This window comes from Cladosporium halotolerans (assembly GCF_011745625.1).
Source record: "Cladosporium halotolerans strain TM138-S3 chromosome Unknown Sca5, whole genome shotgun sequence".
In the NCBI taxonomy this organism is placed as follows: domain Eukaryota; kingdom Fungi; phylum Ascomycota; class Dothideomycetes; order Cladosporiales; family Cladosporiaceae; genus Cladosporium; species Cladosporium halotolerans.
The window spans coordinates 433,373-456,512 of NW_027191456.1; the positions used below are offsets into that span (position 1 = coordinate 433,373).

A 23,140-nucleotide genomic window follows, 5' to 3' on the forward strand; every position below is an offset into this window, starting at 1 on the left:
GCTTGTAGCTGCTATACGCGACGACTTCCAGAAAGAGACGCGTGCATCGATAAGCTAGTTACCTAGACTACAAACACAATCAATCGATCGAAACGAAAGGATCCGACAAACCGCACCCAGAGCCGCAGACGCCTTCGCTATGCCACCTTGAATCATACACACGGCCCATCCAGCAAAACCCGCAGCCAGCCGAAACTCCAAAAAAACATCTCCCACGAACCCACTCCCTGCCAACGTCTCTCCACGCCCCCGTTTGTCCGTAAACTTCGCCGCGTTCCGTCCCCTCCATCCGATCACCAGAAACTGCACCAGCCGATGTAGTGCTGGCACAGGTTCTCCAGATTCGTCGCCTCGCTGAGCAGCTTCTCCACCTGCTCCTCTACCGGCAGCTCTTTGTCCTTCTTGAAATCGCGACCCGTCAGCTTCTCCTTCACGCGGCTCAGCACCTGCAGCGCGCGCGCGTTCTGCACCTCCTTCTGCTCCGGGTCCTGGTTGCCGTTGACGTGCGCGACACTCGTGCGGTTGCGTGGACGCCATGAGCTGCCCGGCCGCTCGGAGGACTCGTTGGGGTCTCCGCCCATAACGGATGGCCGGCGGCCTTCGGTGGGACCGGTATGCGTGACGCCACCCATAATAGAGGCGCGGCGGTCGGAGGGGAAGGATGGCTCGGGCGGCGACTCGCGCGTGTTGAGGCGCCAGGTGAGGAGGGGGTCGTGGACGAAAGCCTCGAGGACGGCCATGAGAGACTCCTTGTTCGCGCGCAAGAGACGCATGACGTGCTCGCATGTTGTCCTGAAGCTGCCTTCGATGTTGCTAACCTCCATGGCGAATGTGAGCATTCTTGTAAGACGGAAGGGCACCCTCTCCGGGTACTTCTCGCGATGCATGGCCACTTCGAAACAGTCGCCGAAATCGATGTGCACGATCTTGCCGGTGACGCGGTCCAGCATGAGGTTGGAAGGATGTCTGTCGCCCAGTCCGAGGATGTATCCGACCATAGACATGACTGCCAACGAGCGCGTGTAATTAGTACGTCTGTCAAGCCAGGCTTCAGAACTCTTGCTCTTTAGCCAGAGCACACGGTATAAGTCCTGGCCTGTAGTGTTGTCCAGAGCATAGCCGAACACTTCGACCTTCTGCATTAGCGTGAGATTATCGTAGTCGGGCGCCATCTGCAGCATGATTCTGTGTTCGATATTGAGCAAGATCTTGCGGCTCTCACGGTACTCGCGAATAAGCACGTGAAGGGTATCACTGTTCGGCACCCAGCCAAGCAGACCGGACGATGTCGATAGCGGCACTGCAGCGTAGCGCTGGATGTTGAGATGACGTTTGAGACACTCCGGTTCTGTTGCAAGCAGAGTGTTCACCAGACCGAACAGCTGCATGACACGCTCGTCTTGACGAATGTCTTCGTGTCCCTTTAGAACGAAGTCGTATGAATTGCCGTCGCTGCCCAGCATTGAGAGCTTGCGAGGACGCTGCTTCGACGAAATGACCGATGCGAGGGGGCTGAAAGACTTGATGCTGATGATTGACTTGCCGCTCTGATAGGTACCGGGCACAGCAAGATCAAGGTCGTGGGCATTCTTGAGTTCAGGCGACACGTATTGGAGCTCGAGGCTCATGAGCTGCGGCAGTTGCCTAGCGATACGCTTGAAAACGCCGTAGTAAAGATCCCAAGCCTCACCAAAAGAGTCAGTGTCATCACCGCGTTGCACATAATCGTTTGCTATTCTCACCTGGTTGAGGTCACCGATCTCACGCGTCGTCTTGTACGCTTCACACCAGTCCTTCGCCTCCGCCAAATCCCTTCCAAAGCTCTGTATGAAGCTGATCTCACGCAGAGTCTCTGGGCCGTTGCGGAGCATTTCGTGCAAAGGCTCCAACGTCGCCAACATGCCTTCAATATTGTGGTCTCCGAAGTACAGGCGAGACGCCTCCTCAAGACCCTCGTGCCATTGTTCGTGCCACAACACTGCAATGCGGATGAGTTCTTGACTAACCAGACCTGCCTGCTCGACCAGATTCGGACTGTGCTGGCGCATTGCCTCCATGATTCTTGCAGCGGAGCGTGATCGAGTGCCCAGATCCGACTTCATTGATACAGTGAGCGGGTAGACAAGGGCCTGAGGATGCGCGCGACCGACGTCAACAAGGAGATTGTGAATTGCCTCGCGCACCAATCTGTTCGGCTGGTTGATGCGCGCGATAAGCTGAGGCATGACTTCGAGCCACGTGTCTACGCTGACCGAGGAAATGCCTTGCTGCACATTGTGTGTGACTTCCTGGTGCGCTCCGTGAGCGAACCACAATGTGAGCAGTCTCAAGGTGTCTTGCAGGGAGCTCATGGAGGATAGAGCGATTGACTTGAAGAAACCCTTGATTGCCGGCACGACGTGATCAGCGACAATGAAGTTCGGAACGTCAGTGGCTTGATTCGAGGTGAGAGCAGTGACGACTTCGAAGTTGGCAAGTGCCCATGAGTGCCAGGCCTTGTACCACTCTTGGTTGTACTGTGTCGCCTGATAGTATGAGGTCAGGACGTCTTGCACGTGGTCTGCCTGCCAATCGCTATCGTGCAGCTTTGTCTGCCAGTCACCCTGTTTGAGATAGCAGCGAGCGAGCAGCATCTTCCATTCGTCGAGCTCTGCCTTTTCTTTTTGCGTTACAGGAGGGATGGTCGAGCCGAAAGGCGCATGAACTCCGTTAAGCCCGTTCACTCCGTTGATACCGTTGGTCATTGCGAGAGTACCGTTCGCGACTCCCGCGGATACTGAGGCGTTGCGCTCCTGGAAGTGACCCCTTAAGCGAATAGTGAAGTCGCGAAGAGCGCTGAGTGCCCCATCGCGGAAGCCATTGCTCCAGAGGAACTTGTAGACCGCGTACTGCACAGAGTATGGCGCATCGTGGACCTTTGCCAAACTTTGCGGCGAAGTGATGCTTCCAGTAGTCCCCAGCAGAGAATTGAGACTCTTCTCCGCGAGGCCAGCACGCTGCGCTTTCCGACAGATCGATGCAAACTTGATGTACATCTCTGTGTTCTCCTGCGGCGTGATGACCAGTGCACGAACCTTGAGCATGCGGCCCCACACCTCGACATTGCGCTGACAGCCCTTCAAACGCTTCGTCCAAGTCAAACGCATGCGCTCTTGGCGCTCGGGGTCGTTGACATGCTGCTTGTAGGCGACGATCTCCTCAAGCTCGGCAAGCATCTGCACACGGACAATGATACCGTAAGCGCGGGTATAGCTCTCGCCGAGCAATGCACTGAGCTCTTGATCCAAGCCATCGCGGGCCTTCGTAATATGCCGATGAGCTTCGTCGAACTGATTGCGGTGGATGCTAAGAATAGCGCCGAAGAATGATCGATCAGGCGAGTGGGGCTTCATGACGCTCAGGTAGCCGTCCATGAGTTCCCATTGACCCATTCCCCATGCTGCTGCCGCTGCAAGGGGAGCGAGGTGCTTCTTGTGGTCGACTCCGGCGCTCATCCATCTCTCCTGTGCGATTTGAGATAGGGTGTCCCATTCACCCAAAGCGTGCAGGCAGCGCATTTTGCCCATGATCACTTCGAAGCCAACGTTCTCGCCTTCTTCTCTTTCGCGCTTCTGATAGGCCACAAGTGCTTCCTCCCATCGTTGCAGCTTCTCGAACCAGGTCTCCTTAAGATCAACGTCGTTGTATCCTTGGGCTTTGCGCAAGATACCAAACGCAGCGTCTGTCTGTTGAAGCTGGTTGTTGATGCTGATCAGCGCCTCAACAGCGAATGCGTTCTGCTCTGCGTTGAACTCCAGTTCTTTATAGTGAAGTGCCTTTGCGAAAGCGTGGCACTTGAAAGCGCACATTCCGAGCACGCGAACGTCGATCGGAAGCGCTTTGTCGTCGTGTTCCATGAACTCCGCCAAGTTGAGCAAGACCTGAAGAATCTCTGGAGGAATGGTGGTCGAGGTAATGGCAGTCTCGATAGCATGGACGAGCTCTTCTTGGTATTGGTCGTACAGCTCGGTCCAGCATGAAACAAAAGCCGAGTTGAACAGGCTCTTCGCCAGCGGCGGATAAACAGTGGCAAGAGATGTGCAAGCTCGAAGCGCCTGCTGAGGGCTTTCCTTGAGCAGCTCAACAGAGAAACGACGCATCCATTCGTGCCAATCCTCACGTGTGGACTTCTGGCTTGCCTCCCAGGCATTTTTGAGATGCTGCTGGTTCACAGCGAGCTTCTTGGTGGCGATTTCCGTTGCGCTCATATCGTCGTCCTCATCTTGGTAGCGCTCGTCTGGGCTCAGATCCTGCGGGAGCGGCTCGCCCTTCTTCAGTTTGTTGACAATGAGCGTATAATTGGTGTGCGGGACCTTGGTCGCGCCAGTGGCAAGCACCTTGTCGATCATGGGCACGAAATGTAAGAAGTCCGGACCCAGCTGGAAGACCAGAGCGCAAAGAGTTTCGAGTGCGGCACGCTGCAGTACCTCGTCTCTGCCACCCAAAACTCTGGAAAGCGGATGAATGATCTTGGCGGCAAATTCGGAGATGTTTACTTGTCTGCTCAATCGACCAATAGTTTCGATGGCGGCTTTGCGTACATCCCGTGGACGTGAGCGGTCTGTATCGAACATGCGTACAATGACTGGAACAATGAGGTGCATGTACTCCTCAGCACTCGAGCCAAACACCAGGAACGCATGGAGCACCTTCTGGCACGCGGAGCGTCCAGCCTCGGTGCGCGCATCAGCATCCAGCACTCCCAGCATGAGAGGTAGCACAGATGCAAGGTAGATCTTGAACTCGCCCTCTAAGCTCTTCGCGATGGACTCAATCAAGAGGAGGATGGTGGCTTGAAGCTGAATGCTGCGGTACCAATGCTCCGAGATGGCTTCGATTATGACAGGCAGGTGCGGCCTGATGTGTTGTCGCACAATCTTCACCAGCTGCGTAAGCTGGCTAAAGTAGCCTTCCAACCGTTGAGGATCTGACTGCGCGTCCCGGAAGATGCTGACAATTCCAGGAACGACAGTGTTGAGGAACGGCACGCACTTCATGCCCATAGTGGCATAAATGCTCATGACGGCTTCGACAACGGCAGAGTGGTGCTGCTTGAGAGTGCTGTCCTTCAACATGGACATGAGCGTGTTGATCACCACTGTGGGGTAATATTCCTCGTTGCTAGGTGTAATGCCCTTCATGATAAGAGTGACATCAGACTCTGACTCGGCTTCTGCGCGTAGATTTGATTCCGGCGATTCCTCGATGACCTGCTGGTGCTTGTATGGATCAAGGGCACCAAGGATACCCATCAGTCGGATCGTTTCGCGGCGGAGGTCTCCAGGCTGCTCTGTCCTGACGATGTTGACCAGTATCGTCAGCAATTCGGGATGCTCCACATATGGGTCAATCACGTAGCCGCTGTTGCTTGCAAGTTGTCCCAAAGTGCACAGAGCTGCTTCTCTCTTCTTTGGAGATGCGAGGTCCTGCAAGCTCGCAATGATGATGCGCATGAGCTCAGGAATATATCGTGCCATCTCGTCGCCACCAACGGTAGCAAGGTCGCCCAAAGCTTTGAGCGTTGTTGCCGCCACATCCGCGTTGGCGTCTTTGGCCTTGGGCAAGAGCACGGCAACCATCGGATCGACGTATGGCTTGATGAGTTTGCTGCTGGCACCCACGAGATGACTGATGAGTTGAGCGGATTCACGCTTGTTGTTTGCGTTATTCGAGTACTCAATTTCGGTCAAGAGCTGAATGAGCACCTTCCTCAGTGAAGGGAAGACATAAGCCGGGTTCACAGCGGTCAAGCGGCCAATGATGGTCATGGCAGCTTCACGGGTTGGGAACTTCTCGTCGTGTAGTGCAAGGAACAGAGTGCGCACATTCTCAGCTTTGGCAAGATGGCGGTCGAAACGCGCGTCCAAGGACACGAGCACTGTCTGTCGGATTTCCGACTGAGGGTCTGCAACTCCCACAGTCAAGAGCTTCTCAATAACGTCGCTCACGACCTGAATGGCATGATGACTAGTCTGATGGACGATCGGGTCTCGGACAAACAGCTGGCAGCAAGTAAGTGCCGCGGCCTTGCGGATGATTGGGTCATCATCTTCGACATAACGGATGGCAACATCCCGAACGAACTCATTGAGTACGTGGCCTGAGAAGTCGAAAGAGCCGAGGGTGTGCAGAGCAAGCGCAATCTCTTGGTCTTTGTGCTCAAGATGCTGAGGGTCACGCTGGTCGCGTACGTCTTTGGTGTAGATTGGCGGCAGACCCTTGCCATGAGTGGGATGGCCAAGGGTCTGGAATGGCTGGCCGCAGAGAGTCTTGCTAAGAAGATCGAGTAGCTTTTCTTGGATCGTTGGCTTGACCGGTGGGATATAGTGTGCCATGTCAACCAGCGCCTGGGTAAGAGCGTCTGATAGTCCGCAAGCGAAGATTGGGTCCAAAAGAGCTTCCATGTACTTGCTCAAGGTCTGTCCAACCGCGATGGAGATCATGCTGATACACTCGAATATGGGCGCTTCGTCTCCAGACATCTTACTCCGGTTCTTGACGCTGAGCGCATCGCGTACGTGCAGCAAAATGGTGTCGAGGTAAGGCGCGATCTGCGACCCAACAGCGTGCGCGATCTTACCAATCGCAACAAAGGCCATGTTCCTTTGCTTCGGATCGCGGAGAAGTGTCTGAAGGTGCTGCATCGACCGAGCCAGGTAATTGTGACAAAACTCCTTCGGTGCATATCCCGCGAGGATCGGGATGATTTCGACCACAGTCCGTCTGATTGTTCCATCCTTATGCTCGCGGTACCCTTGCTGGAGCACGCGCTCGCACACCTCCTTGTACCGGTTGTGCATGAACATGCCGCCTTGCACCAGCAGCTCGCGATACACCAGCAGAGAACCATGGATGCACTCTACCGTGGCGCGCCTGAAACCACTCTGCGCCTCATTGTACATCTGCAGCAGACAACTCTGCCTATCTTGCTGATCTCTTGCAGACAGCGCTTTGAAGCACTGAGCGACGGTCTCCGCCGCCGTCTCTCGGATCACGACCTTAGGATCCCTCAGCGCCTCCCAGATCGCGGCCAGAATGACTTGGATGTGTTGGCGAATCAGGGTTGAGCTGTTCTTTGCCAGCTCCCTAAGCACCAGCACGGCCGCAAAACGCCTGTTCTCGTTCCTCTCCGAAGTCAACCACTCCATCGCCTGCCGCACCTGCGCCTCCACCAGCTCGGTGCTGTACGCGGCTCCCGGAGTCGCGAGCCGACCCAGGCACTTCGCGGCTACGATCATCGCGCTCGTATCATTGCCCTCCAACGTCCTCTTAATGTAGTTGTGAAACTTGGTGACCTTGTTGGTCGCATCGTCGCCGCGGAATCCGATGAGGCCATTCAGCAAATACAGGCCTCCAGTTCGTTCGTGAGTGTCGTTTCCCTGCAGGATGAGCACGCTCATGCGGTTCGTAAGATCCGTGTAATAGCGGTTGAACTCGGTGGGTGTGAGCTCGCGGAAGGCTGCGGTGGCCTGGTCGGCCAGCCTCGCGGCGGCGGCATTCTGGCGCGTGGAGTCGCGCGCCTTGAGGTCGGCGAAAAAGGCATCGAGGTTGTCGCGGTAGACCTGCGCCATGGCGGACGGTTGTGAGGGGGCCCTGGTCGCCTCGGTCTCGTGAAGAGCTGCAGTTGTTGTTCGTTGTGTGTTATGTGTTCCGCCTTACTCGCGCATGAAGTCCTCAGGCTCCTCGTCCATTCTCCCAAGCGCCTTCGATATGCTGCAGAAGCTCGAGGCAGAGGGACAGGAGGTGTTGACGCGAGTGGTTGGCGATCGTTCTGCACTGTCTGCGACCCGGCGTGGAGGCGTCTGGGGGAGAGGTCAGCGGTCGCGGGGCGTCTTCCGCGCTGTGCTTTCCCGGCCAACCTGACCAGCGTTGATCTTCACTTGATGATGACAGGGCGTACCAAATCAAACCAGCTCAATGCGTCAGTTTTTCAACATTTGATCTGATCTACTGTGCGAATCAGTTACAGCCAACTGCGAAAACGTGGACTATGAGACATTTGACATGAGAAGGACGGGGTTCGAGCAGAGTTCATGCTTTCAATCAGTCCAAAGCTGACTTCGTTGCTGGGCTACCTATCTCACACGCGTATTGCCAAATCCCGCCGTCACGTTGCAGGAAAGCACTAAAAGCCCAGGGCATTCCCGCGACCAGAAGCATTGTTCAACTTAAAGCGTCAGTCTTTTCGAGGGTTGATGCGCCATAAATGAAACCGACTGCCCGTCCTCCAAAAAAACCAACGCCCGAATGGTAAACGAGTAGAGTTCATAGTACAAAGAGCAACAACGCGTGCTCGCTCTGGGTCCTTCCTCTCATCCATCCCCCCCAAAAGTAGAATGAAAGCCATTTTCTGGTGGCTTGAGCTTAGTGAGCACCGTAGCTCTGGCCCCAGCCGCCGCGGGAGCCATAGTTGCCATACTGGCCAAAGGCGCTGGCGCCATAAGCGCCATAACCGCCCTGACCTCCCATGCCGCCCTGCTGGCCGCCGAGGCCGCCGAGGCCGCCGTACTGGTTGCCCTGGCTGGGGAAACCGCCGTAGCCGCCAAAGGCGGACTGCTGCTGCTGTTGCTGCTGCTGAGGAGCGCTGGCCTGAGAAGAGCCAACGACACTGTTCGCAGCAGAGCCGGGACGGCCGGGCTGGCCAAGCGACGGCGAGGGACCGCTCTTCGAGTCGTTGAAGGGCTTCAGGGATTCGTCCTGAGCAGTTGCGGTCATGGCCGGCTGCTGAGCGTAGGTGCTCTGTCCGAAACCAGATGTGGTGCGAGCAAAGGGATCAGTCACACCGCCGAACCCGCTGGTCTGGTTGAGAGAGCCAGTCTGTGCGGAGCTGCGGCCATAATCATCGAGACCGCCGCTTCCAAGGTTGGAGCCCATGCCGCTGGCACTGCGCATCGAGGCCTGCTGGTTCTGGCCAAAAGCACCAGCGTTTGCTGGAGAAGACGAGTGCTGATCATAAGCAGAGCCATAAGGAGCGCCGTACATGCCACCCTTCCCGCCGTAACCTCCGTACCCACTACCGGGCTGGCTGTATCCAAACTGATTCTGATAGGCCTGCTGGTACGGGCTGTTGTAGTAGGGGTGACCGTACGGGAATCCAGCATACTGGTGGTGGCTGGGAGCCTGGTGCATCGGATGCTGGGATTGGGGCGCCGGGATGCTCTGCTGCTGGGCAGCGCTGGCGATAGGGTTGGGAGTGTTGTGGCCGGAGCCGGGGGTTTCGCCGTAGCGGGACTGGGTCTGCTGGGATTTATTGTCAGATAAGGATGCTTGGGGATAAAAGGGGTTCACATAGGATCGGCGGTTTGTCATGTCACCAATGTGTGGTGGACGCAATGCAGATGGTATGTAGTTAGAGCTCAGAGCATCGGCCGACGCTTCGATCTCGTTTTGAGCCCGTATCAGTGCATTGCGATGACGATGTTCACCATCCGTCTCATTTTGCTGTGATTGAGAATGAGAAAAGTTACCCACCTGCTGAGCCTGCGCACCGAAAGCCGAGTCGTTGGACGCGGCACCGAACCCGCTCGCGGAGCGCTGTTGAGAGAGGCCGGCATCCTGCTGGGCTTGGGCACGCATATCCTGGGGCGCGTACGCCGAAGTTCCGTAGTATCCACCGTAAGCGTTGCGCTGAGGGTCAGCAGTGTAGTACGAAGAGTAGTCGCTGGGCGCAGAAGAAAGGCCACCGAAACCAGAATGGCTCGGCTGCTGCGGCTGGGTTCCAAAGCGGTCGTACTGAGCTTGGTGGCTGAACGGATCGTATGGCTTCTGCTGCTGGGCTGCGGCGTCTTGCTGCATACCAGCCTGGCCATAAGCCGCATACTGGTTGTAGTTCTGGCCGAGGTGAGTCGGCTCCTGAGGAAGACCCTGGCCGAGGACGGATTCCTGGGCCGGTGCCTGGTTCTGCGGCTGGTTCTGCTGAGACGCCGGGCCGAGGCCAGGAGCCTGCTTGGGAGTAGGGATGGCTTCAGGAGCAGAGGGCTCCTGCGCGGGCGCGGGCTGCCTGGGTGCGGCAGGGAGGGATGCCTTGGGCTGGGTGGGAGGAGAATGCTGCGGGGCCTGACGGGTCTCAGGCTCTTCGCGCTCTTCGTCAACGTCTGGACCAGGTTCGCCGTTAAGACCCATGCTTCCGAACTGAACGGCAGCACGGTCGACGGCATTGTGACCAGGCATGACAACTGTCTCTTGCTGCTCTTGAACTCTACGCTGGAAGCTGGCGCTCCTTCCTGTCGAGGTGGCAGCACGCTGGGCGCTGGTGGCAAAGCCGCCCACTGCAGGGCGGCCGATGGGGGCCTGCGGGGTTTGCTGGCCAGGGACCGGGGTAAGGTTTCTGGGATCGTTGGAGCCAATGGTGCTGGCGGCGGTCAAGGTGGAAGGAGGGTGAGAGTCATCGGGGAGGTGTTCAACGTTCTCCTGTGTGAGGGGCTCATGAGGAGTGGCGGGGGCGGCATCCTGAGCGGGCGCAGTTACACTCTGGGGTGTCTGGATTGCGGATTCCGGTGCAACAGGAGGGGTTTCGACGGCGGGAGCTGGCGCGACCGGCGCAGGAGCGGACTCGGCCGGCGCAGCTTCCTGAGCATGCTCATCGGGCTTCTCTACGGGCTCAGTGACAGTGGTTGTGGGCTCTGCAAGACGCACAGGGTGTTGCGGAGGTTTGGGAGCCTGCTTGGGGAGGGCCACAGGGGGCTTGGGTTGAGCAAACATGCTAGCCCAGCTCTTCTTGGGCGCAGGTTCGGCGGCGGCGGTGCTCTTCGGCGCTTCAGGTGCAGCCGCTGGGGTAGATTCCGTCGTGGCCACGTTGCTCCAAGCGTTTGAGGCAGCACCAGTGGTATCCTTCGCGGCCTCAGTCGGGGTGTTATCCCAAGCGTTCGTCGTCGTCTCGGATGTAGCGGCGGGGGTTTCCCAAGCCGAAGACTCAGTGGTCGGCACAGATGCAGTGTTGGCGTCCTTGGGCGCGCCATTGGTGGTCGCGTGGCCGCCTCTGCCACCTCTGAAGCCTCCGCGCGCGCGATCGGAACCACGGCCACCGCGGCCGCGAGAGCCCTCGATTCCACCTCTTCCACGCCCGCCGCGGGTTGCGAAAGCGGGCTTGTCTGAGGCACCAGCGGTAGAGAATCCATCTGCGGCCTTGGAGCGAGCTCTGTCCTTGGGCTTCTTCACTTCGGCGAACTGAGAGACGTTTCCTTCGGTGATCAGATCAACAGTGCTGGGGAGATCGCCGGAGGCCTCGTCCAATGCAAAAACGAGATCGACGTCGGTCCAGTCGGGGAACATATCCTTGAGCATGCCAAGCTCCGAGGCATACTTCTTCTTCATCTCACCGATCTCGCCTTGATCTTCCAGTGACTCGTCGGCGGAGAATGCATCATGCGATGTGCCATTGGGCGCCTTGCGGCCTCCGCGAGTGCCGCCTCTGCCAAAGCCACCACGGCCGCCGCGCACGGAGCTCCTGCCTCTGGTGGGCGGCGCTCTTGCTTCGATCTCCGACATGGTGATGTGTGTGTGTTTTCCGTGCGACAGTCCGGGTGACTGAGTGGGGATGCACGCAAATGGTAGAAGAACTACCAAGCGCGAGAGATGGGAATGGGTGGTTGACGAGGTGCAAGTGATGCAGCCTCCAGGAGGGTGTAGCGAGGCTCAAGGAGCGCGGAGAGTGGTGTAGCAAAGGGAGAGTCCCGTCGCGTAAGAGGCCAGATGTGAGTGATGCACAGCGCGTGACGCTGAGGGGAGTGTTCGCCTCGTGCGGTCGAGGAGATGGGGGAGTGGTGTTGTTCAAAGCGTGCAAAGCAGAGAGCGGCTCTTCTGCTGTCACAAGCAAAGCAAGCACCTGCCACGAAGGAGAGGCGCGTGCGACTGCGCGTGATAGAAGCCGCGCGCGCGGGACGCCGGCAACGCGCTCGCTGCCCGCCGTGTCTCACTTCACTGGACATTGCTCGCGCCTTGTATGATCCACCTGCCACCCCGGCTCGCTCGCGCATGTGCTCAACCCTACCATCATTGACAGCCATCTCAGTGATTGTATTGGTACGGATCAGAGGTGCTTAGGCGGTGCTTGGGCGTCCTCACTCTGCCGGGAGACACTCGATTCTATCTTGCTTGAAGCGCCGCCTGCTCGCCACTCGTAATCCGGCATGAAAGGTTCCGCGGTGGCTCTGGGCTTCAAATCTCTGGCGTCAAAGATCAACAGCCAGGCACCACTCGGCGCGAAAGAATCTAGCCGGCTCTTGGATGCTCTCACGAGTTCGTTTCGAAAGCACTTGGACGAAGTCCACCCCAGCCAGCAACATGACGAGAAACAACCGAGCGGGAGAAAAGCGTCAAGCAAGCATGCCGTCCACTCCTCCGCGGCAATGGCAGACATGCACATGGCCTCCATGCTCACGAATAGTTTGTTAGCGAAGAGTTCCTCGCGGCCAGCCAGATTCGAGCCTGAATTGCATGTCACTGAATCCGACCTCGCCCCGGCCGGCGACGTTGACCCCCTGAAATCATTTGAATCTGCACAACAAAAGGGCCACGCGACAATCGGATTAGCTTCGACTTGCATGCGTCGGTTCAGGAAGTCATTGTCAGGTCTATCATATGGGAAGTCCCTCGCGAAAATTCAAGAACACAAAGTCGGAACACGAGTGTTTTCCTGGCTAATCAACAGTGAATGCATGGAGTCTCAAGAGTTATCGGACAGCGACCAGTTCAAGACTGGTCTTGTATGGCTACTGGTGAACGAGGGCCATGAGGAAATGGTATTCCGGTGGCTGGAGGCAGACGTGCGATTGCCTAGACCATCATCGCGCCCAAGCCTAGATAGCAGAGGTGACCAAACTCGCGATGACTACTGGAAAAGAGCCGTTCTGGAAGCTATGGTCAGGACGAAGATTTACCAGCCTTCAAGACCTGGCTGCGCCGATGGTGCCCTGGCAGTCTACTTCCGTGGGGTCGACAGCATGTTCCAACGTCGAGAGGTTGAGTCCGTCAGGCTGAGGGCTACAACCCGCACAAGACATTATTTGGTACAACGGTTGTGCCGCGGATCACTTCTCCCCAACACCGACCCTTCACTCTATGACAAATTCCTCTGTGTCCATGCAAGATCTCGATACCTCTTTGAGTCCTCGTCGATGGCATACAAGATGGATGAGTTTTGTCATGCGAAGCTGCGACTCTGGCATCCTACTCGCCCGAGTGCAGATGATTTCTATACGCTAACCTCGCGATACTCGCATCACGGCGCTGGACTCGATGACGTGCGAGCGGTCTTGCAAAATACCAAGGATGATACCTGGTCCATTATACAACATTTTACTCGCGCGGCCCAGCTATCGGAGGCTGCCGGGATTTCCAAACAAGCCCAAAAATTGTTGTCCATGGCCCTTGAAATGTATCCCACGAATGCGGAAGAGATCACCAGATCTCTTGCATACATGCGCTCTTTGAATAGCACTATTCTAAAACAGGAAGACCTGAAACCAGAGCAGCAACGAAAGACGCCATCGGACAAGCAGCGCCAAAAACAACAGGAACGAGAGCAGAACAGCCATTGGCTGTCCCAGTACTTTCCAGCAACAACCTGAAACGCCAGGTGGGAAGGACTTAATACACGATCAATTTCCAAATCATGACTTCGCGCATTCCAACAAATTGAATATTTTTACGGAAAGAATTGGGCTCGTGGCATCGCACGCTAGAGGCCATCAAAGATCATCGCACAGCCGCGCGCAACGCAAAGCCCGCCAGATCTTACCCCTCACGCCCCATCACTCTGACGAAACACGTGGGCACCAACACGTACCCACAACAAGCTATTCTACCGGAGCCATTTCACCGAGGATTGCTATCCACCAAGAGTTGCTATCGAGATCGGGCGCTGGAAGGGTTGCCGGGAATGTCGTCCGTTGCGCGTTCACGGAGCCCACGAAATCCGCGCAAGGGGCGCACCCTCACGCCCGGCTTTCCACACCTTTTCACAGCTCGCGAGGCCGCAACAACTCATCGTCAGTTGTGCACAAACATTGGAAGCAAAGCCCGGGAACACAAAGCATCTCAGCGGTATGTCAAGGGACAAAATTCATACAGTAACCGCGCCTAGCGGTATGGTATCTATTCTACTTTTTTCACTTTCTTTCCCACTTTTTGCTATGCCCTTCTATGCAAAGCGCCATGTGCAGTCGTTATGTGTGACGTTAGATGATAAACAAGAAAAGACGTTAAAGCTTCGCCCGAGAGATTCAGGCGGACTCCTCGGGCCAGACGTCGTAGCCGAAGGTGTCCTTCATGTTGACGAAGCGGGTGTTGCGGCCCTTGGCGACGGCGTTGACGGCCTCGAAGTCCTCGTCGGACAGCTTGATGGACTTGAAGTTGCTCTCGATGCGCGACGGGGTGCTGGACTTGGGCAGCACGACGTAGCCGCGGCGGATGCCCCAGGCAATCAGGACCTGGGCGAGAGTGTTGCCGCCCTTCTCGGCGATGGAGTTCAGGGTCGGGTTGGTGTTGACCTTCTCGCCGGTGGTGGGGACCTGGTTCTGGGAGCCGAGGGGCGAGTAGGCGGCGGGCATGATCTGGTTGTCGAAGCAGAACTTGACGAGGTCGTCGTTGGGCAGGAAGGGGTGGATCTCGATCTGGTTGACGGTGGGCTTGACGTTGCACCAGGAGAGGAGGTCCTTGAGGTGGGGGATGGTCCAGTTGGAGACACCGATGGCCTTGGCCTTGCCCTCCTTGTACAGCTCCTCCATGGCGCCCCAAGTCGGCTTCTGGTTCTTGGTGAGCTCCTCCTTGATCACGTACTGGCCCTTCTCGTTCAGCTTGGGCATGTTCTTGTCGTCCTTCTCGGCGGCGATGGGCCAGTGGACGAGGAAGAGGTCGACGTAGTCGAGGCCAAACTTCTCGAGGGAGTTGTTGAGCGACCACTTGACCTCCTCAGGCTCGTGCAGGTGGTTCCAGACCTTGGTGCACACGAAGAGGTCGGAGCGCTTGACGTTGCTGTTCTGCTTGAGGAAGTCGCGGATGGCCTCGCCGACCTCGTGCTCGTTCTGGTAGAACCAGGCGCAGTCGAGGTGGCGGTAGCCGGTCTTCAGCGCGGCCATGGCGGCATCGTAGGTCTGGCCGGGGTTGCCATCGCTGGCGAAGGTGCCGAAGCCGACGGCGGGGATGACCACGCCGTTGTTGAGGGTGAAGCTCTTGCCGTCAGACATGTTTGCGGAATGTGTGTTGTTGTTCTGGGGTGGGGTGTTGTGGTGTGTTTGGGTGTGGAAGAATGAAGATCTGGGGGAGCGTGAAAGGTAAGAGGGGGTACATTGGGTGAAGGATCTTCTCGCCGGGCTCCTCGCGCGTGCGGGCACTGCTGTCCCTTGCCAATGGCCGGCTCGTCGCCATAACAGACAACCCCTCCAGGTGGCCACAGCGGACGGAGGGCACGACGTCACTGCCCCTCGCAGCTTCAGGGCGCACGTTGAGGGCATGGCGATGACTCCCGCCGGCGGCAGTGGCTGTTTCGGGCGTCGGGTGGGCCGCAGGTGTGCTGGTGCGGCATATACCTGCGACCAGAGGGCCCGTCACGAAAACTTATCCAGCCCGGCGCTGCAGGCGGTGGCAGAGCTCCAGCGGCGCTTTGCGCGGATGCCCCAGGATGACGTCGTGCCTCAGGAATTTTTAGCGTTGGCCGCCGGCCGAAACAGAGCCGCGCTGCCAGACTTCACCCATCGGCCAATCCGCCGAGCGCATTCCGCGTGTCGTCCACTTTTCGCCTCTGGCTCTTCTGCGGCGAACTCTGCAAAGAAAAGCGCGTGTTGAACCTTCACTTCCCACCCCCGCCACGTGATTGGCCCACGTCGCCCTAGCCGGCTGCCGGGCCCTGTCGCGAGCGCGCATGCTTCGCAGGCACCCGCGGCAGCGGTGGACTCACCATGTCATCGCGCCGTATCGCTGTGAGCCCGCCCTACCAACCACCCTCGCCGTTCTCGTAGGCCCGAGTGGTGAGAGCGCACAGAGCCGCTCTCGCCGCTGCGATGACGACGGAGGGGCGGCGCTCTGAGCTCGGTCGCTGCGCGGTGTCCCACCGCATCCGTGAAGTGTCGCAGGGAGGCGAGGGGCGAGGGGTGCTGGGCTGCTCGCGGGCGAGTATATACATACGCCGATCCGCAGTTTTTCTGGACCGGATGACATCGCCCGATCTTCTTTGTTGACTGCCCCTCGTGTCAAACTTACCGCACCGAGAAAGCCCCTCCCACCGCCCCTCCTCCCGCTCGTTCTTCCTAGAGGAAACCACCGCCTCCCACGACTCTTTCTACCTCCACGAACTCGTTACGACCCATCAGATTCCATACCCAGACACGAACTCCCACGAACCATCATGCCTACCTACGAAGACGGCGTTGGCCTTTCTGCCGGCGAGCAGCAGGACCGCAGGCCCAGCCAGGTGAAGAACGCCTCTGAGCTCGGCCAGCGTGGCAGCCTCGCCAACATCGCCATCCCCAATGAGAACGGCACCGGCGCCATCGAGGTTCCGGCCACCAGGAACAGCGTCTCTGATGCCTCTCCCTACATGCACAACCTCTCCCTCGCTCCCTCCCAGAAGGAGAGGAGGGGTTCCCGCAACTCTTTCGGCGCTCAGCTGCCCATCCCCAGGTCCAAGAGGCAGTCTCGTCTCTCGTCCGTTGCGTACGCCAGCGGCCAGCCCGAGAGACCCGGCATGCCCCCGATCCAGCCGACCCGCGAGATTCTTGCTTCCCAGGTCCAGGACTTGTCCGGTGACAAGGTCAAGGCCGCCAAGGACATGGGTTTCGTCTTCGACATCGACGGTGTGCTCGTCCACGGTGACCGTCTGATTCCCGAGGGCCGCCGCGCTCTTGAGATCCTCAACGGTGACAACGAGCTCGGCATCAAGATCCCCCACATCTTCCTCACCAACGGTTCCGGCAAGCCCGAGCAGCCTCGCTGCGACCAGCTCTCCAAGATCCTCGGCCAGCCCGTGGACAGGGAGCAGTTCATCCAGTCTCACACTCCCATGAGCGCTCTTGCCGAGTACTACAACACCGTCCTCGTCGTTGGTGGTGAGGGCTTCAAGTGCCGTGATGTCGCCCAGGAGTACGGCTTCAAGGATGTCGTCGTCCCCGATGACATTGTCGCCTGGGACCCGACCATTGCCCCTTACCGCGTCTTCACCGACGAGCAGCGCAAGACCGCCAACCCGCGTGACTTCAGCAAGACCAACATTGAGGCCATCATGGTCTTCTCCGACTCCCGTGACTACGCCACCGACATGCAGATCATCGTCGACCTGCTCCGCTCTGAGGACGGCCGCCTCGGTACCATGGCCAAGGACCCCGTCTCCCAGCGCATCCCCATCTACTTCTCCCAGGGCGATCTCCTCTGCCCCTCTGAGCACCCCTTCCCTCGTATGTCCCAGGGCACCTTCCGCATTGGTTTGGAGGCCATGTACAAGGCCCTCACCGGCGAGGACCTCGAGCGTGTCATCTACGGCAAGCCCGAACTGGCCACGTACAAGTACGCCGACGAGGTCATCATGTCCTGGATGGAGAAGATCCACGGCGAGGAGAAGCTGCCCAAGAACCTGTACATGGTCGGCGACAACCCCGCCTCCGACATCGTCGGCGGCAACGCCTACGGCTGGAACACCTGCCTTGTCCGTACCGGTGTCTTCCAGGGCGGCGAGAACGACGAGCAGAACCCGGCTTCCTTCGGTGTCTTCGTCAACGTCCTCGAGGCCGTCAAGACCGCCATGAAGAAGGAGCTCGGCGAGGACTTCCGCTTCGAGTGGAGCGATGCCCGCGTCAACCCTCTCCTCCAGCAGGGTGACTCCGGCGCCGTCGCCGTCGAGTAAAGCGTCGCTTCTGCTCTTACGTTTTGACGAGATTGATTGTCTGTTTGTTCAGTTTTTCAAAGCATGGCATACCTACCTCAGCGTCGATAAAAGCTGGAACGGTGGACGAATGGCGTTGTTGTCTTTTCTTTTTCCTTCATCAAGTTGATAGCCTTGCGACGGCCACTCGTGGCCCGCCGCCCGTATCACGAATTCCATTGTTCAAAACGAAAAAAAACACCATAGACAGATAGATGCTCCAGCCTCGAACGTGAGCGATGAGAACAACCGAATGAACCTGAAAGTCAAAAAGAGCCCATTTCCCGCAGTCTGGTCACGGAGAAGTGATCAATCACAACAGCACTCCCACGTGCCGCGCACCCCTCTCCTCTCTCCGCCTCCGCGCACCTCGGCTCTTCACAAGGCACGCTGGGCTTCCCGCCTTCGTCAAACGAAGCGAGATCTCGAACACCGCGCATTCAGGCAGGCGAACCCTGCAATTTCGCGCTCGCTCGCTTATCCCAGTCGCGGCGCAAATCTCCCCGTGGTGCAGAGCACGCTGATCGCCGCGTCGAGACCCTGCTCCTGTCGTGCAACGTCCATCACAACCCCGCTCTTCCGTCCTGCCAGCGAGCACTCCGAAATACCCGGCTCGTGGCGTGCGGCGACGGCTTGTCGTCCAACCAAGGGAGCTACCACTGTTTGATCGGGAAGCTGGTTAGGTGGATCTGGCTCCCTAGTAACCGCTGGTAATAGGTGACGTGAAGACCGTTACCGCAGACCTACAGTAAGCGGAGCTCCACTCCAGCCCGCGGGTTGGCAGTTGTCATGGCGAGTGGCGGAAAGTCTGATTCTGGCAGCTCGCGTGCGTGAGGAGGGGAACGGATGGGGCGCCGCAGCGACGGCGATCGCGGCCTTGTGCTCCCACGGCGTTTCGTGAGGCGTGCGCAGGTGGCGTCTGTCGTTTGCGCGGCTGCGTGCTGCCATTTGCTGGGCGGCGCGGGTTTAGCTGGAGCTTGCCAGTGTGGCTGTCGCGCTGTAGTTTGGTTAGGTGGGTGGATTGGTGTCGCGATGGCGTTTTTGGGAGGCTGGTGTGAGTGGAGTTACAGGTAGGTGGTTTCTTTTTGTGAGGTACTAGTATAGGGCTTCTGGCGCGTTTCGTCTTCACGTTTCGTCTTGTCTTGTCTTTCTCTGGTAGGCTGGTTGTACCGAACGCGCTGGCCTTACGCTGCGTCTTCATGTTGTACGATCTTGGAGCTTGATTTGAGGATTGGAAGCAGGCCCGGAGACTTTAGCCAAAGGCCCTCCTTCATTCATCGCGAAGCCACAACTCCTATTTGCGCCATTGGAGATGACTTCTGTTGATACCAGGACGGAATGGGGCGAGAATGTGGAACGGCACGACTCAGCAGTTGACGATCGTCAGAATGCCATGGAGAAGGATATCTTGATGTATGGGTGAGTGCTAATGATTGGCTGTGCTACGTCGGCTTTGGAAGACGACGGTGTCGAAGACGTGATTGTTGACGTTCATCTAGAGCCGCAAATCAATCATACGTTTTCACGCAAGTAGTCAAAGACGACATCAAGCTCCAACCGAGGTGGCAGGAGAGAACGGAGATAGCACAACAGCATCTCATTCCCTCACGTCCTCCATGGCCGACGAGACCAGCGTCAACGAGGCCAAGATACTATTCCTTCGAGCAGGCCCCGACTCTGACACGGACGCCATGGGAGACAGAACGCACCAAGCGACATCCGCAGGCGCAATTGCTACGGCAAGGTAAAGGCAGCCAACTATCAGCGCAAGTCTTCGAAAGTTTGCCGCATGAAGTTTATGGCTGCATTGTGGACCACCTGGAAGCTGGCTTCTCGACGGCGACGACGCTGGACGTCTCTGGTCGACAGCAAGCACTACGGACCATTTGCCAGGTGAGCAAACCATGGGCCAAAGCGGCCATTGAAGCATTGTATCGCGATCTCTGGCTGCCGTCTGCCACACTGGGCCAAGCCGGTGGTCGACGAATGTCAACATCCAGTAAAAGACGCTCTTGGACAGGTAAGAGGCTATCACTTTCCTTGGGCAAGCCGAAAACACCTTTGGAATTATTGCTACGCACTATCGAAGAGGCGCCCTCACTCGCATATCTCATCCGTCGGATCCATGTGCCGAGCACGCTTGCAACTGAGCTGGACAACGAGGCTCCACTACCGATCGAAAGACGGTTGGCAAACCGCCTTGTTTACGAAGTGATCGATAAATGCACGGAATTAGAGCTCATTACTGGTTTCAACCCAGCTGCTACGCGTGAGAAGACGGAATGGTGCAAGCTATTCTTCTCCCGCGAGAGGCTCGGGGCGCACGTATGGATGCTCGATTTGAAGCAACCACTGAACTTCAGTCCGAGTCAGTTTGCGGACATGCATGGGAAATGGCAGTGGCTCGAGACACTCGTCCTCTGCAAAACAGACGAACACGATACCAAACTCGGACCAGGGATGATCTCTGCCGTGACAAATCGATTGCCGTCCTTGAAGCACCTCGTTGTCTCCGGCTTTGGCAAAGAAGACTTTCACAATGGGACCCTACTCTCCTTGAGCGCACTCACCTCCCTTCGTCTCGAAAAGCTCCCTGGCGTGAACGACCAAGGAATCTTCCAACTCTCACACTCCCGAAATGCCTTCTCCCTCGAGAGCCTGAGCCTGATAGACCTAGAACTCGCCTCCCTCCCAACCATCCAAACCCTTCTCTCGAACCTAACCCGCCTCCGCCGCCTCCGCCTCGTCCAGGACGCATCCCCGAGCCTCCTACTAGGCACCACTCCTTGGAATAAACGCAACGCCCTCTGGTCCCAAACCCTCCACCATCTCCACTGGGACACTCTAATACCCGGAGACGCAATCAACGTCCTCGCCTCATCCATTCAATCCTCCCACTTCCCCAGCCTGCGCACGCTGAAAGTCCCCTCCGACCCCTCCGGCACGATCCAAGCCCTCTGCCGCCCCATCGCCCGCCACGCTCTCACGGCGGCCGACCTGCGCTTCCTCGCTGCCCACGAACAACAAGACAGATACGTGCGCTCGCTGCGGCTGGCTCGCTTGCAGGCACAGATGCGCGTGCGGGAGAGCCGGGCGCGGCCGTCGTTTAGTCTTGTCGTTTCGGACGAAGAGGAGGGGTCGGAGCAGAGGCATGTCATCGGGGATTATTTGGGGGATGTCAGGTCGGGGATTGAGTATTCGCTTGAGCCCGATGTTGATGGGGAAGAGGAGGCTTTGAGTTCAGTGGAGAGCGTTTGCGGGATGAAATCGTCGAAGATAGAGGGAGGTGGTGAGAGGGTGGTTCCGTTGAGTGTACTGTTTTGAGCGTTTTATGCGGACTTGTTGGATGCTTGGGAGGAATAATTGTGATGAGCCATGATACACGTCGTGATGTACTGCAAAGACTTGTAAAAGTGATTGAGAAATATGTAGTAACCAAATAAAAGTTAACCTGCAACATGCGTCTTTCAATGAAAGCTTTGTACTGGTATTGGAAATTGTGGTATAAACACCCAGGCATTCCTTTTCAAACCTATTGACAATTCTTGAGCCAGTAAGACAGTCATTACGAGCGATTTATACTAAACCATGTCACTGTATGCACTCCAAGATATGCAACAGAGCAATAGAGCGAACGGTCACGTGCAACGCGGCTTGTCTCCGCCTCTAGGCATCGGCCGCACCGCACGACATGCCTTCAAACACACCAGACCTCACTTGTGTCGTCCGGGCTCAAGTCGTGGGCTGTCTGCATGCAGTGCTTTATTCTACCATGAGTGTACATCTGCTGACGATCAATACTGATCGGTTTCTGTAATCTCTACTTACTATTCGGGTGGGTTCTCAACAGAAGTTCGAGCCATTTCCGTTCCGTCCAACAACTTTCCATCCCACTACCATCTCCCTTCTCTATAACCAAGACCAGCAGCATTGGCCGCCGTCCGACAGGCCAAAGCCCATCATGGCTCAGAAAGCGACTAAACGAACGCCCAAGTCGTTCACCAAGTCCGCCGCCGACGTGAACACGACCTCCACCGCAATCCCAACTCCCTTCACAACCGCTCCGGCAGCCCTCCAACCACTGCTGCCGCAGCTCGACCCCTCCAAAGTCCACCTCATCCACATCGACCGCCACAGCCCAGACCACAAGAAACAGATCGTACGCACCCGTGCCATCCGCCTCAACCATCCACCCGCTAACACCCCACCCAGTTCCTCATTCCTCTCCTCCTCAACGCCCTCGTCGCCCTCGGCCTCTGCTACCGCGCCTACACCGCGCTCCCCACCTACCTCCACCTCCTCCAAACCATCGCCGGCAACACCGAAAGCCCCACAACCCTCGACCCCGCCACAACCACGCAGCGCGAAGCCCTCACCGCCCTCGCGACGCGCTCGCTCACCTTCCTCGCCGACTTCCTCCTCCTGCGCTTCCTCGGTCCCTGGCCGGTGAGCTTCTTCTTCGCGAGCCCGTCGAACCCGTGCGCCTGGCGCTGGGCGCTGGGCGGCTTCCAGCGCGAGGAGGTCGTCGTGCGCGCGAGCCGGAACTGGGGCGTGAAAGAGCTGCTGGAGGGCGTCGCGGAGGGGGAGGAGAATGCGTTCTTCACGCGCAAGATCCTGCCCGCGATCGAGCGGCAGTTCGTGCGCGCGAAGACGGGGTATCTGATGATGGACGGGAACTGGGAGCTGGATTTCGCGGGGATGCTGGACGCGCATACGCTTGTTGCGAGGAAGGAGCTGGCGTTTGGGGATCTCGATCGGGTGGTGTTGGCTTGCTTGCCCGGGAAGCATGGGTGGGTTTGTTGGCGGTGGGAGCGGGAGGGGGATGTGATTGAGCATCGGCGGAAGAAGGTGGTGCAGTTTAAGGAGGCGCTGGTGAAGATGGGGAAGGAGAGTCTGTTCTGGCGGTGGGCGGAGATTGTAGAGGAGGAGAGGGATAGGGATGGTGGATTCAGTGAGGAGGGGCAGAAGAAGGTTGTAGAGCGTGTGCAGGCTGCGTTTGAGAAAGAGGGCGTGGATTTCGAGGAGGTTGTTGGGAACATTGGTGGATTGGAGGAGGTGGCAACGCCGGACAAGCAATAGGCGGTGACAGAATGAAAGTTTCTTGTGCTGTCTTATCATCTATTGTATACCTCCTGGTCAAACCAGATCACGCACTCCAGCAGGAGCATACGCCAATGCATACATACATAGACGCATACTTCCACAATCCTCGCATCCGAACGCCAAGTTCTCGATATGAACTCCCATGGA

At 57.6% G+C, this 23,140-nt stretch overlaps 6 protein-coding genes across 6 annotated transcripts; 3 read left to right on the forward strand and 3 right to left on the reverse strand.

The window, feature by feature from the left end:
- Window positions 1–25: 25 nt before the first annotated feature.
- Window positions 26–7,610, reverse strand: WHR41_02055 (uncharacterized protein; the record flags this gene model as incomplete). The annotated part of the gene is made up of 2 exons (XM_069370661.1): window positions 26–1,685; window positions 1,743–7,610. 2 exons carry the CDS (start codon window positions 7,608–7,610, stop codon window positions 294–296), a joined length of 7,260 nt encoding a protein of 2,419 aa, XP_069232079.1. The 3' UTR covers window positions 26–293.
- Window positions 7,611–8,058: 448 nt separating this feature from the next.
- Window positions 8,059–11,814, reverse strand: WHR41_02056 (uncharacterized protein). The gene is made up of 2 exons (XM_069370662.1): window positions 9,511–11,814; window positions 8,059–9,276 (listed from the first exon to the last, which is right to left on the reverse strand). Exons 1-2 carry the CDS (start codon window positions 11,524–11,526, stop codon window positions 8,404–8,406), a joined length of 2,889 nt encoding a protein of 962 aa, XP_069232078.1. The 5' UTR covers window positions 11,527–11,814; the 3' UTR covers window positions 8,059–8,403.
- A 2,447-nt stretch (window positions 11,815–14,261) lies between these two features.
- WHR41_02057 (uncharacterized protein) lies at window positions 14,262–15,224 on the reverse strand (the record flags this gene model as incomplete). Its single annotated transcript, XM_069370663.1, has 1 exon — window positions 14,262–15,224. One exon carries the CDS (start codon window positions 15,222–15,224, stop codon window positions 14,262–14,264), a length of 963 nt encoding a protein of 320 aa, XP_069232077.1.
- A 1,157-nt stretch (window positions 15,225–16,381) lies between these two features.
- WHR41_02058 (uncharacterized protein) lies at window positions 16,382–17,872 on the forward strand (the record flags this gene model as incomplete). Its single annotated transcript, XM_069370664.1, has 1 exon — window positions 16,382–17,872. The coding sequence occupies one exon, from the start codon at window positions 16,382–16,384 to the stop codon at window positions 17,870–17,872; it is 1,491 nt and encodes a 496-aa protein (XP_069232082.1).
- Window positions 17,873–18,872: 1,000 nt separating this feature from the next.
- WHR41_02059 (uncharacterized protein) lies at window positions 18,873–21,349 on the forward strand. Its single transcript, XM_069370665.1, has 2 exons — window positions 18,873–19,309; window positions 19,390–21,349. The coding sequence occupies exons 1-2, from the start codon at window positions 19,203–19,205 to the stop codon at window positions 21,212–21,214; spliced, it is 1,932 nt and encodes a 643-aa protein (XP_069232081.1). The 5' UTR covers window positions 18,873–19,202; the 3' UTR covers window positions 21,215–21,349.
- A 244-nt stretch (window positions 21,350–21,593) lies between these two features.
- On the forward strand, window positions 21,594–22,969 carry WHR41_02060 (uncharacterized protein; the record flags this gene model as incomplete). The annotated part of the gene is made up of 2 exons (XM_069370666.1): window positions 21,594–22,049; window positions 22,103–22,969. The coding sequence occupies exons 1-2, from the start codon at window positions 21,852–21,854 to the stop codon at window positions 22,967–22,969; spliced, it is 1,065 nt and encodes a 354-aa protein (XP_069232337.1). The 5' UTR covers window positions 21,594–21,851.
- Between the last annotated feature and the right edge of the window lie 171 nt (window positions 22,970–23,140).